This window comes from Cynoglossus semilaevis, unplaced genomic scaffold (genome assembly GCF_000523025.1).
Source record: "Cynoglossus semilaevis isolate Cse_v1.0 unplaced genomic scaffold, Cse_v1.0 scaffold1523, whole genome shotgun sequence".
Classification (NCBI taxonomy): Eukaryota; Metazoa; Chordata; class Actinopteri; order Pleuronectiformes; family Cynoglossidae; genus Cynoglossus; species Cynoglossus semilaevis.
The window spans coordinates 1237-13430 of record NW_007585147.1 but is presented as its reverse complement, the minus strand read 5'-3'; the positions used below and the strand labels follow the sequence as shown (position 1 = coordinate 13430).

The 12194-nt window shown below is 36.7% G+C and overlaps 1 protein-coding gene across 3 annotated transcripts in view; it reads left to right on the top strand.

Moving 5' to 3' along the window:
* Nucleotides 1-11199, top strand: part of LOC103398903 (bridging integrator 3-like) — a 17120-nt gene extending 5921 nt beyond the window's left edge. The window contains exons 2-6 of one of the 3 annotated variants that reach the window (XM_008337656.3): nucleotides 3204-3252; nucleotides 4204-4244; nucleotides 7296-7357; nucleotides 8593-8729; nucleotides 10214-11199. In XM_008337656.3, the coding sequence (XP_008335878.1) occupies nucleotides 3204-3252; nucleotides 4204-4244; nucleotides 7296-7357; nucleotides 8593-8729; nucleotides 10214-10252 (328 nt within the window). In that variant the 3' untranslated portion in view covers nucleotides 10253-11199. The other 2 variants (XM_008337657.3, XM_025053875.1) reach the window with 2 other exon arrangements.
* The last annotated feature ends 995 nt before the right edge of the window (nucleotides 11200-12194 follow it).

Genomic DNA, 12194 nt, shown 5'->3' with positions numbered 1-12194 from the left:
TCTTTTGCTCTCATTCATCTTCACATTGTGGTGTGTTTTTATTTCTTAGCTTTTCACATGGTTTTAATTGCTTATGGCATTTTGTATACTTTGTAGACTTTGTCAGCGGAAGCAAACCACGTTGCCTTCAGTATTTAGTGTCGGAGAACTGCAGCTTCTTTACAATGCCCGCAATAGGGCTAAAGCGTCACCTGCTGTAAAACGAATGAAATGATTAGTTCAAGATTTGTTCACGACTCGTTCATTTTACTGTTTGAGAATCAAACATCAATATCATTTGTTTATTACTTATTAATACTTCTGTCAGGTTTTTATTGTGGTGCTTGGTTTTTTTTCCTCCTGACCCAACCACCATGTTTGATTGTAAAAAGTTGAAAAGCCATCCCAAGGGAAACTCTTGATGGCAACTGTTAGTTTTAATTGCATTGCATAAGTTTTTTTTCTTTTTAATGCTAGTTTTTCTAGATTTTAGTGAGTTAAGTTGTGTTCATCTACATTTTAATTATAGGAATGCCATTTCTTAACACATGCGCACTGGTATGCTGGTGTCCATTAGTTAAGGTTTATTTATTTAGTCATTTTCAACAAGATTGAAATCACTCACACAACCTCAGAGATTACCTGTGTGTGTAATACCAAGGAAAATTAAGTGACACAGCTTCCAACAAAGAAGCACTACAATATTCACAAAAATATTAACAAAAAAGCCCTTAATGTCCCTCATGTGGAATGACTGTCCCCAGTTTCTCCTTGCACTTTGTTTCGGTTAAAATCGAGAGTTCTACTAATTGCAACAATTAGAACACAGTTTGTGAGTTATCATGATTTACTCGAATTACATTTGCAGAGAAATAGTGTGAATAATTAGAAATGCTGCATGAGCAAGAGAAATAGTGGTAGTAGATTTAGCTGCTCATGCTCCAGTTAGGGGGATTAAATTGTTATTCGAGAAAGTAGTAATGTGGAGGCGTGTGGTTTATTTTTAGTATGTGTCTGACCTGTCTGAACTTGTGTGCATTCAGACATGCATCAAAATAAAGCATTGATGGATGAAAAATTGAAAAATTGTTGAATTATGTGTTGACAACACATTATTCCAACTCTCTATGTTTCAGCTTTGGCGTCAAACTTTTTATATGAAACCAATTAAATGTTTTGTTGTGTTTAGAAGAATAAAATAAGAATAAAATGACGTTATAACTCCTGTCAACACAAAGAAGTGAGTCATAATCGATAAAAAAATAATAATCTTAGGTGATTTTCCATGTTGGCTCACCCTAATGATGACACAGTGGGTGAAACAGTTTTTCTGAGCCAAAACCTACTAAATGGGTTAGGGCATTGGCAATCAGTTCAAACTGGGATGACATAAGTTTGTCGTCAAATCTTTATTGAAATCAAAGGCCACTGATATGTTATACTGCCTGAAGCTTAGAATCAGCACAGAGCAGGCAAATCAAAGAGAATCCTGACATCTGAGCCAAAAGTGAAACCAGAGGGTTTTTTTTTTTAATTCCTTCTGGATTAATCCCACTGTTATTTGACCACGTTGGGTTATGTTATTGAGTTGTCATCAAAGGGATCGTTCTCACACATCAGTAGCAGTTGCACAACGAGACTCTACATCACACCCTCTCTTTTCCATCTCATTATTCTACACACCTTTCTTTTGACGCAGCTGCTGCCTCACCCTGCCTGTCAGCTGCAACTGTCCATCATATAGCTTAGATTTCAAGCCATTAGTGTCACATCAGTAACAACCCTACATCTAAGCACATTGGCAAGGCAGTGTTTTCTTAAGGCACTCTGATGCTTGCAGGCTACTTATTAAGGCACAGACAAGGGTTTTGAAATGGAGATAAAGGATTGTTTTAACTAAGAAGCCAGGGTTACTTTTTCCACTTTACCAAAACTTTGGTTGTGATCTTTGCAGTATTCTTTCAAGTGTGTGGAAAAGTTTGTATTTTGAACAAATCAAGAAAATGGGACGCTGTTGTTATACTAACCCTTAAAGCTTACCTCGACAATAATCTTGCTCAGAGAAGTCAGAATTCATCAGACAAACAAAAACCAAAATGACAAACCCAGTTTAGCTGATGACTACTTTAGTTTATCCTTTTAAAATTCTTTGGCCTTTTTACCCACCTTTTCTAGTTCAAATGCACATCTTTATTGTGCAGGGTTTCTTTTGTTTTTTGTTTCACTTTGTTCTATGAGTTGTATGTATGGCAATACATGGTGTCTCTTCTGCAGTAACATATACTGTGGGTCATTTCTGGGTGGCATGAAAGGAAGTAGACTTGGGTCCAGAAGGTTTCAGGTTCGAGTCCACCGGCTGCCAGTGTTACCAGTGGCACTGTCATGTCACCGTCCTCACTCACTGCTCCCCGTGCAGCTTAAAGCTGCCCACTGTTCACTTTGGTGATGGGTTAAAAGCAGAGGTCACATTTGGTTGTGTGCAGTGGTGTGCTGTGTCACAATGACAAGGAGATCACTTTGATTTAAAAATTAGAGCTAGCTATTTGGGTTGCCTTAGGTGCCTTCTGCTTAAAATCTTTAACAGAATAACTGTTTTTGACAAATGATTCATCAACTGTATCAACATTTGTAAAGCCAGATACATATAATGAAGAGAAACATACAAATAGTATATTGTTCTTTTCTAGTGACATTTCTTTATAGTAGTTACTAGATGTTTTCATTGACTTTGACTTTATTAGTCATTAAACAAACTAAGCAAACATTTGTAAAAAAACAAACAAAACAAAAACAAATGTCACTGGAGAGCTTCTTTAAAAATGATGATGATACAGCAGCAGGATTCAACCCACGACAAAAAAGAAAGTTATACTTAAAAGAAATAACCAAAAGTACAAAAACTAAAGTATATAGTAAAAAAAATTATATTAACATTATGTATGCAATAATTAAATTATACATGTTGCACTTCATTGTGTTATGTTAGTGGCATGACCTCCCTTCACATATACACACTGAACTGTGGAAAACTTGTACCGCTTGTACCTTGTATCAATCTGGTCCATGGTGCAAAACAGTCACTGATCACTGTCAGTGATCTCGATTTCTGATCAGCCTCTGATCTGACATCTTGACAAGCAACAAACATAGAATGCTTTGTATTTTAACCTTTTTGTTGCTTACTTAATATTTTATTTTGCTCCATCTTCTTTGTGTCTTTACAGGATTCCCTTTAAGATTGGACAGCCGAAGAAGCAGATTGTCTCTAAAACTGTAAGTCACTCAAACAAAAACACAATATAATGCACACATATTTAACAAAAGACACTAATTACAGAGAGATAATAAAATGGTCTTAGTGAAGGTTTAATTATTCTTTACCATAACTATTCCAACTGTTAGACATAACTTGATTAGTGTGTGACTTTGCCACAGCAGGAAATAAGAGAACATAATCAGATATCTGTTTGTCTGGGCTGACCAGGAGAGCAGAGGTGGCCACCTTGAAGTAACAGTGAGTGGGTGAGCTACTTGCTGGAGAAAAACCACTTCCACTCTAATAGTCCTGTGGCCCAGCAGTCACTGTCAGACTGGGTTTCCAGCTTCCTGTGCCCATCCTAAGCAAATCCCATAGAGTGGGATACAAGCTGCCCATTCAGATGAGCTGCCACTGACAAAGTGTCAACTGCCTCCCTCTGTGTTTTGACCTCTGTGTTTAAGTCCAGGAGCCCACAGAACCACAAGAAAGAAGCTGCAGAGGCCTCTGCAAGTTACTTGACATGGACAGAGAGACAAACAGGGACTTACTGTCTCTCACTGACAACCTGATATGATTTGTATTTTACATTGGACTTAACTACTGTAGACCATCTTAGTTTATTAGCTAATACCAATACACCAACATGTTCCTGAGAATGTATAGGATAAACCTGGGGGTGGTGATCCCATCATAGCACTTACTGATAATAGGACTTCTATAAAGTACATTAAGTTTTTGTGAAGTAGATACAATTTATCAAATAATATGACAGTAATGAACACAAGTTCTTTCTAAATTAAGAAACTGAATTTGCTGTTAAAAATAGGGGCGATTTGGACTTATGTGGTCAGAGATTTTAGTATGTGTGTCTTTCGTCATGACTATTTATCATCTGTAATTACACAAAATATACACACAATTTCCAAATTACAGGGTTTTAAATTAATTATGTCCTGTCTTTGTAGGTTGAACGGGACTTTGAGCGTGAATATGACAAACTCCAAAAGTAAGTTTGCATTTATAAAAATGTATCCATTAAGTTGAATACATGTTCCTACATTGCTCTCATTGCACCTCTATAAAAAGGTATAACATAATTTTTTTGCTTATGGGTAAAATAAATTAAAACAGTGTTGTTAATACTTTTTAAGATTACATTAAGGTTTTTTAAAGCTTTTACAATGTTTTTTTTACTGTGTCTAGTCATTTTAATCACAATCACATTGTTGTGGACAAAATTCAGAGCCAATCAGAAATAGACTTTTAAAGCATTAGGTAAAGCAGGGTAAAATTGATTAATTGATTATTGTATTCACACAATTATAATGTGTTAAATTGCTTAACAATAAAAATATTTCTCGCTGCACAAATCTCTCAGATAACTGTCTCAGGTTATATTCAACCACACTGAGTTTGATCACAGTTTATTCGATTTGTGACCTATGCCTTTGCTATTTAAAAATGTTGGCCTTCTCTCAAAAGAGATCATAGAAATTACCTGGGAACCCTGCAAAACCAGCAGCAGCACCTTTTTTCCTCTCAGGATTAAGTGGATGAGTCAAAGCAGACAACATGTACAGACATTTTATTCTCCACCCCAAAATTCCATATCAACACAACATTGTTTATTTGTTTCCCAAATAAAGCAACTGAAGAAAGTTGCTCAATAAAGATTTTTCTTAAAAATGCAAAAATATATTTTGACTTTGTCATTCTTTTCCTATAGTTCAATATAAAATATATTGTAAGCTGTAGGTAAAGATACGTTTATCTAACCCACAATCACTGTAGCACCAGTGCCAGAAGAACAAAGAACAAAGTTTAAAACATGACATTCAAACGATAAACAACATCCATCCATCCGCCCATCATTCCAGATGGAATCCAGCCAAGATTTTTTATACGGCTAACATGTCATTGAAAGTGACATGAAAAAACTTGCGTCATAATCTCACTCTGACCAAACACGTCACACAATGCTAACATCAGTAGCCATTATCGTTAGTTGCCAATTATGTGGACCGAATGTAGTGAACTCCAGGTTCTGAATCAGGTGTGATCAGCTGTTATGAACACGCATCTTCATGCCCGACTTCATTCCTGTTTAACAAAGGGTCTGGTGACAGCACCTTAACATGAGTAGGACTTGTGTGTGTAGAGGCAACTAAAGTGCAGTAATCGAAAATGTGTATATATGATTGTGGCAGCATATCCACAACAATGGAGCACTTACTCAAAGAGCAGCAGCTGTTCCTTCATGCTGCTCTATTAGCACCTTTTGGAAAGGGACCCTACACTCACTACTATTTATCTTGAATGACTCTCACCACAGTACTGACGGATTAGTAAGGTGCAGTGTCTCAGTGCCAGGGCTGAAGCATCTCATCGACACATTTGTCACAGTAAAATGTAAGGCTTATTTGACTAATTGGTTGGTTTGTGATTCTTTATTAATATTTAAACATTAACAGAGTTTTGGAAATATTTAGGTAATGCTTTTATTATAGGTCAAGTTATTTTGTTTACACATAATATAATTACTTCCACCACTATCCTGCAAAAGTGTTCTCCCTGCAATGGGGTACTACACTTATTCTCATCCCAAATTTTAATAGTATATGTTATTTTACAAGGGTGTAAACTTGTGGCTTGCAGGCCACTTGTGTCTACAAATTCATTTTGTGCAGTACAACTTATTATGTTACTGTAAAACTTGGGTTTCTATCTTAAAACCTTATTATTAAGAAGGGCAGCTTTGCTTTTAGTTTTTTTAGTGTTTGTGTTGCAATGTGGGCATTCACAGGTAAATAACCTGCCATTCTGTGTCTCTGATTGACTGATCTTAACCACCTAAACTAACCTACTAGTGGTAGCAAGTCAATGCCAACCCTGACCTAGGGAAAAAATGGATTGCAACCTATAACCTACTTATGAAACTGATTTTAGGCAAGGATGCTAATGAGCTATACTTCACACCTTGAGTTGTTGAAGAACAAAATACTCAATTTAAAGGATATATTGCTAATGCAGTAGTAATAAGGACAATTGTGTAAGTTGAGCATTTGTCTATTATTGAAAGTTTAAGATGTTAGGCAGTTGGACTTTGATAGTGTTAATAATACAGTTTTCTAATTCCACTCATATCATATTTTTGGACCTTCGACTGGTTTGTGACTCAAAAACACTCATATAAAACCATAGCATGGAGAAAATGAAAATAAAAATAAAATTTGTTTTAGTACATAATATACATTTTTATGTGAACTAACAAAAGCATTTTGCCTGAGATACATGCCATAATACTTTTAGGTGTTTACTGTAATGTTCTAATCATAGATACATCATCAAATAGTGACACTCAAATCGGTAGAAATCAGTTCAGCTGATGGATGGAGTATAAATTACACAGTTATCATCTACTGAGTTCATATTATCCCTCATTGAAGTGAGGGAAATGAAATCCCATCACATTGCCCCTTTTTTCATGAAAGCTGGAGAAGTGATATGAAGGCAGTCTCAGGGGAGATTCGAAACCCCTCATTTGCCTTAATTGATATAATGAATGGCATGTGTTCCAGCCTCCATAATTGCCATTTTTAACACCCATCAATGGAATATGTGCTGCAGAGTGATTGAAGACAATAACACTTTTGAACGCAAACATAGTTGACAGCAACAAGAATGATTCCCTATTTTTGTTAATTAGCCAACAGATGTTATAATAACCTTTTTGTATGGAGTCAGTGAAATGTGTAATTCTCTGAACCACGGGTTTATGCGATAATTTCCTTTTCTGTGCTTTTTTTTGTGTTTCCGACATTCTTTGTTCATGTCAACACGTATTAATTCATTTTAAAAATTATGAATCAGATAGATAGAATTTATAGTGTATCACATGGAGTCATTTCACTACTTCTGTCCTACTCTACTAATATCCGCTAACATTGCTTGTTTCTAGTATTTTCAGCGGTTGACAGTATTCCCGAAGCCTTATTACCAGACCAAATGTTTGCTGATGATTATTCTTTTCCTCTATCTTCTCCTTCTTGTCCCACAGGCTGGAGGATCAGACGAAGAAGCTTCACAAGGACATGAAGAAAAGCACTGAGGCTGATTTAGGTGTGTTCTGCACTGTGTGTGCTTCCACCTGGTTGCCATTGATCTGCTATTGTTCACCAACATTCTTGATGTGGCTTGTCAGGTTTTTTTTTTCTCATGGGAAGAAAGGCATCAGATTGTATGTTGCTGCCTGCCGTACAACAGTAAAATGTAATTAGAGTGAACCTACCTCCACCTTATTCTTTTTTAGAATTGTATTTAATTTTATTTTTTTAACCATATCATTTTACAAGTTTGGGAATTTATATTGGTGTGTTTTTTCTAATAATGCTGCTAAGGCTTTAATAAAGTTGTTTAGATCAGTGAAAGAAAAAAAAGAAAACAATCATTTTATGGGTTTAGGAAGTGGTCAGAGAGAAAGAGAAAGAAAGAGAGAGAGAATATTCTGGAATATGGGTGTCATCAAAGTGTGATAGCTGTTGTAGCTGCCCTAGTTAATAGAATCTCTTTATCACACTATTCCTGCCTCTACCAACCACCACTAAACATTCTCTGCATTACAAGTGTTTTCTTCAATAGACATCATTTATCACTGTAAGCCGATAGTGTCTGATTTAATTCCGCTGACTTATCTCATAAACAGTTAATTTTCCTGCTTTGTCTTTTGGATTTTCAAATGCTTGTCATCCCAGTGTGTCCCAGGCACACCAGGAAAGGTTGAATTAAGCAATTTGCTAGCTGTCAAAAAAGTGGATTCAGAAATATCACACCTTGGTAATTGATTGGTTGAAAATTGGTCCACATGGAATCTCAAGAGAAGTCTGTGAAAAGAGACCTGGGGATTGTTCAATTGTTCCTTAAAGCTCATTTTCACCACAGCTTCTACCTTCACACATGTCTGTGTGGTGTGCGTTCTGACATTGATGACATAACTTGGTGTGTGGTCGCTGTCTAAACAAAGGGCAGGGCTTCAGATTAGTATTAATTTGTGCTGTTACTGATGGGTTTGGTGAATATCCGGCAAAATATAGGGTCAGTAGAGGCAACACTGTGCTGTGTCATATCTTTTTTTCCCCTAATGGCTGACTTCTGTGAAAACACACACAAACATTTTTTAAAAGAAACACAAAAAACATTACTATAGGATTGCTTCCATGGGGGTAAGGAAATGTAGCTTACACTTAAATGAAAAGGCTTTAGAGTAAGTGTTTGAGTAATTTAGAGACTGATCTTTCACACAGCAGTATCAAGTATGTGTTTAACGGTATTCTCCGCTCTGTGTACTTTTCTCACAGCCATGTCCAAAGCTGCTGTGAAGATCTCTGCAGACCTGCTGAGTAATCCTCTGTGTGAGCAAGACCAGGCCTTCCTGGAGTCCATGACTGCGTTAGATACAGCCATGAAAAGGATGGACTCCTTCAACCAGGAGAAGGTCAGTCTCCCATACTACAATTTGCTTCAAAATGTGTTTTTGTCATTTCTTGCTGTTGTAGAAAAATGTTTTGTAAAAAATGTCTTTTTTTTAAATACCCTCAGCATTTTTTAAATACACTTGAATACACTTTTTGGTTAAAAAAACACACTTAAATATTTGTCAGTATTGTGCAGCATGTTAACTAAAGCTATCCGTATGTGTTTCCTTCTGCTGCGTCTGAAAAGCGTCTGTGTAATCAACCTCTATAAGCTCAGGCTACAGTGCATCAGCTGTAAAACATGATGCGTTTGTGACTCACATGAGACTAAAATAATTTGTACAATGGAAATGGTCTTAGGGGAAAATTATGCCCATCTATAAAATTCACAGAAGAATGTTTTGGATCCTTGTTGAAACAAACTTTTAGTTCAAATCTAACAATGAAGGGAGACAATGTGGCATCAGAAGGTTATTTGTCCCTTGATGGTCTGACAAACGTAAATCTATTTGTTCATCAATGGAAATGTCGTGTATACCTGCACATGTTTCCATGCCGGGTATGAAAGGAGCATCACTATTCTTTTATCACATATGTTTGCATTGTGGTCTGGAGTATAAAAGATACGGTGTATCTCTGCTTTATTACTCTGTTAAGTTGTCTAAGTTCTCTGGCTTCCAGGTTTCTTTGGTGTATTTTCTGGCTATATTTCTGTTTTTGATTAGAATCATTGCTACAGGTGTATATAAAATGTGAATCATAGCGACATTGTATGTGTTTGTCCTCCAGGCACTTGCACTGTGAAATATAGACTTCTGAAGAAGGAAAAACAATACAGGAGAGCAGACCAAAGCATATATCAATTGACATCGGTGTGTTTTTTGTGGGTTTCTTATTGCCCTACTGTTAGGTGTTCTGGACTTTTCATGTTTGTTGCCTTCAAATACCTTATTTCTTTTTTGGATTCTGTTGAACTAGAGTGATTTTGTTACCTGTTCCACAACAATCCACAAAAAGATAGAGAATTCCGTATGTTTAAAAAAGAAAAAATGGGGAGAGTGAATTTTTTTTCCATTGTAAAATGGTAGTGTACGATCTCAGGAACAGCAAAGCATCTGGAAATGTACATATTTGGATGAGTTGATTTATATTTTCTGTGGAACCTCACAAACTGGATGGTTTTCATTGGAAAACAAACTGAAGAAGCCTATTCTCTAAGATATGAAGGTGAAGCATCCTCCGAGTTACAACCAAAAATTCTCATAGTCGAGCTAGCTTCCAATTTTACAATGAGCACATTGTAAACCTATCAAGAATCCGTTTTTTTTAAAACAACAAAAGTCAGGAGGTTGATCTATTTAACAGAGAGCAACTTCAACAACACAGTAAAAAAAGAGTTTGGAATTGAATGTGAAATATACTCAAAGGATGAGTTAAAGGCACTGAGCCTTTAAGTCACTTTTGTTTCTTTTCTTTCTTCCTGTTTTCCATTCCACTCGTTCAGACTGGCTCATCAAATTTTACAGGACTGATTTTTGAGTGACCAGACAAATTAAAATGTGGTTTGGACCGACCATGTGAGTTCGTGACCCCGGGCATGTATGATCCAGGACTTGGCTTGGTCTAGTGCCCGAAGAGTATGCCAATAAAATTGTTTTAAGCAACTTTAAATTTTTCTAGATTTTTTTTCCATATTATACATAGATTTTTTTTGTCTTTGATCTTGTATTTGAGAACATATTTTTATTCTGGCATGTACACTTGCACTACAAAATAAAAATTGTTTCTCAGGATCTGCACTTATTCAGACAGAAAGACTCCTGGAATTCCTTTTCTCTAGACACTTAGGATGTTAAAGGTTTTAGTAGAATTCATATGGGGCCACAATTGAGAAGTTTTTTTACTCACCGTGTACCCAGCCTTAAACTAGCTTCAGCAAAGCTCAGGGGTTTTGTACCAGAGTTAACCTGCTGGACAAAATACAAATTAAAACATTTGGTTTGCTAAGGTCTGCTTGGCCCTGGAGTGTTGTGGCAAAATGTGACATAATTGAGGCTGGAGTTTTAAAAGAAAGAAAAGGAAAACTCTTATAACTATGACAGTTTCAAGGTGGAGTTTTGTTTTATCTTATACAACTCTTTATTTATTTATTTTCTCACCTCTCTTTCTTTCTTTGTAACTAAAGAAGTAATGGTCTTAAATGCTTCTTGAAAACAGGCAGATGGAAATCACATTCCATAAGTCACAGGTATCTCAGTAAATCATGAAGTCAGACTTTTGACATTCAAATCTGATAGAGGGAACCTGACCAGACAGCTATGCCTGTATGTTCTCACCTCTACATTCAGGACAAATAACAACAGTACTATTAGCCTGTTGTATCTCTGTACTCTTCCATACAAAGCAAATTCCTGTGTAGTAGTACTTTTATTAAGCAGTACTCCCAAATCTACTACCTCATTAAGGCACTATCCTTACATTGTCAATGATTAAAATAAAGCGACAAAGCAGACGTTGGTGAATTAATGAACCTGTGTTCAGGCTTGAGACAGAAATGGAATCAGTGTGAGTTTAAATGCCAATGTGTGTCATAAAACTAAATCAATACGATTAAAAAGAAATGAACAAATTGAAAGCCACCCACATGGCACTACTTGTAGCCACAACACCAGCAGCTAGAGCGGAGCAGTGGTAGAAAACTTGTCCACTGTGCTATGTTTGAATCTCCCTAGTCCGCCAAATTCCACCTGTGGGAAGTGTTGTCATCACTGCATAAATTGGACTAAATTAGAAAATGTTGTGTTTATACCTGATTAAGGAACAGTCAGCAAGGTGTACTGTTCTATTGGCCGGCCCTTGTAGTACATATGTCAGGCATTTATGTTGCGCTTTGTAAAGCCCACACTCAAGCATACTAACACTGGAAGAATTATGTTCTGGATAAACCTTTGCTGCTCAAGATGGAGCTGCAGAAGTGGAATAAATAGCTGTAGCACACCAAGTAGCTGAATTAACACTGTCAGGAGTATTCTGCCATCCGCCATTGTTGTTATTGTATGACGTTGAGCAGGGGCGACTTGGATAAACGGTTTTAGAGAGGCAGGGGTGACTGCATTGAAGAGTTACAGAGAGGCGGGGCTGACCATATCCTCTCACTCTCTCTGCTCACACCGAGACGCTGTGCGGGAGTTTTCAAACTTTTGCACTCTAGGACCTGAGCATGAGTTCTTCACCCCAAATTCTGGATTTGTGTAAATGTAAGGCTGAATCAGCAATATGGCTCTGGGATCTTTAGTCGTATTGTTGCTGTGTAAATGCCACCCTAAACTGCAAAAAGAAATGCCAGGTACTTTTAATCCCTGCATACGTTTTTTATTGGTGAAAGTCCACAGTCAGAGCTGTATTTTTTTTTTAATAAAACCCTTTAATAGTGAGTGGATTCTGACAGCTAGGTGAGGGCACAGTCGTGTTTCTGTACTCTTCAG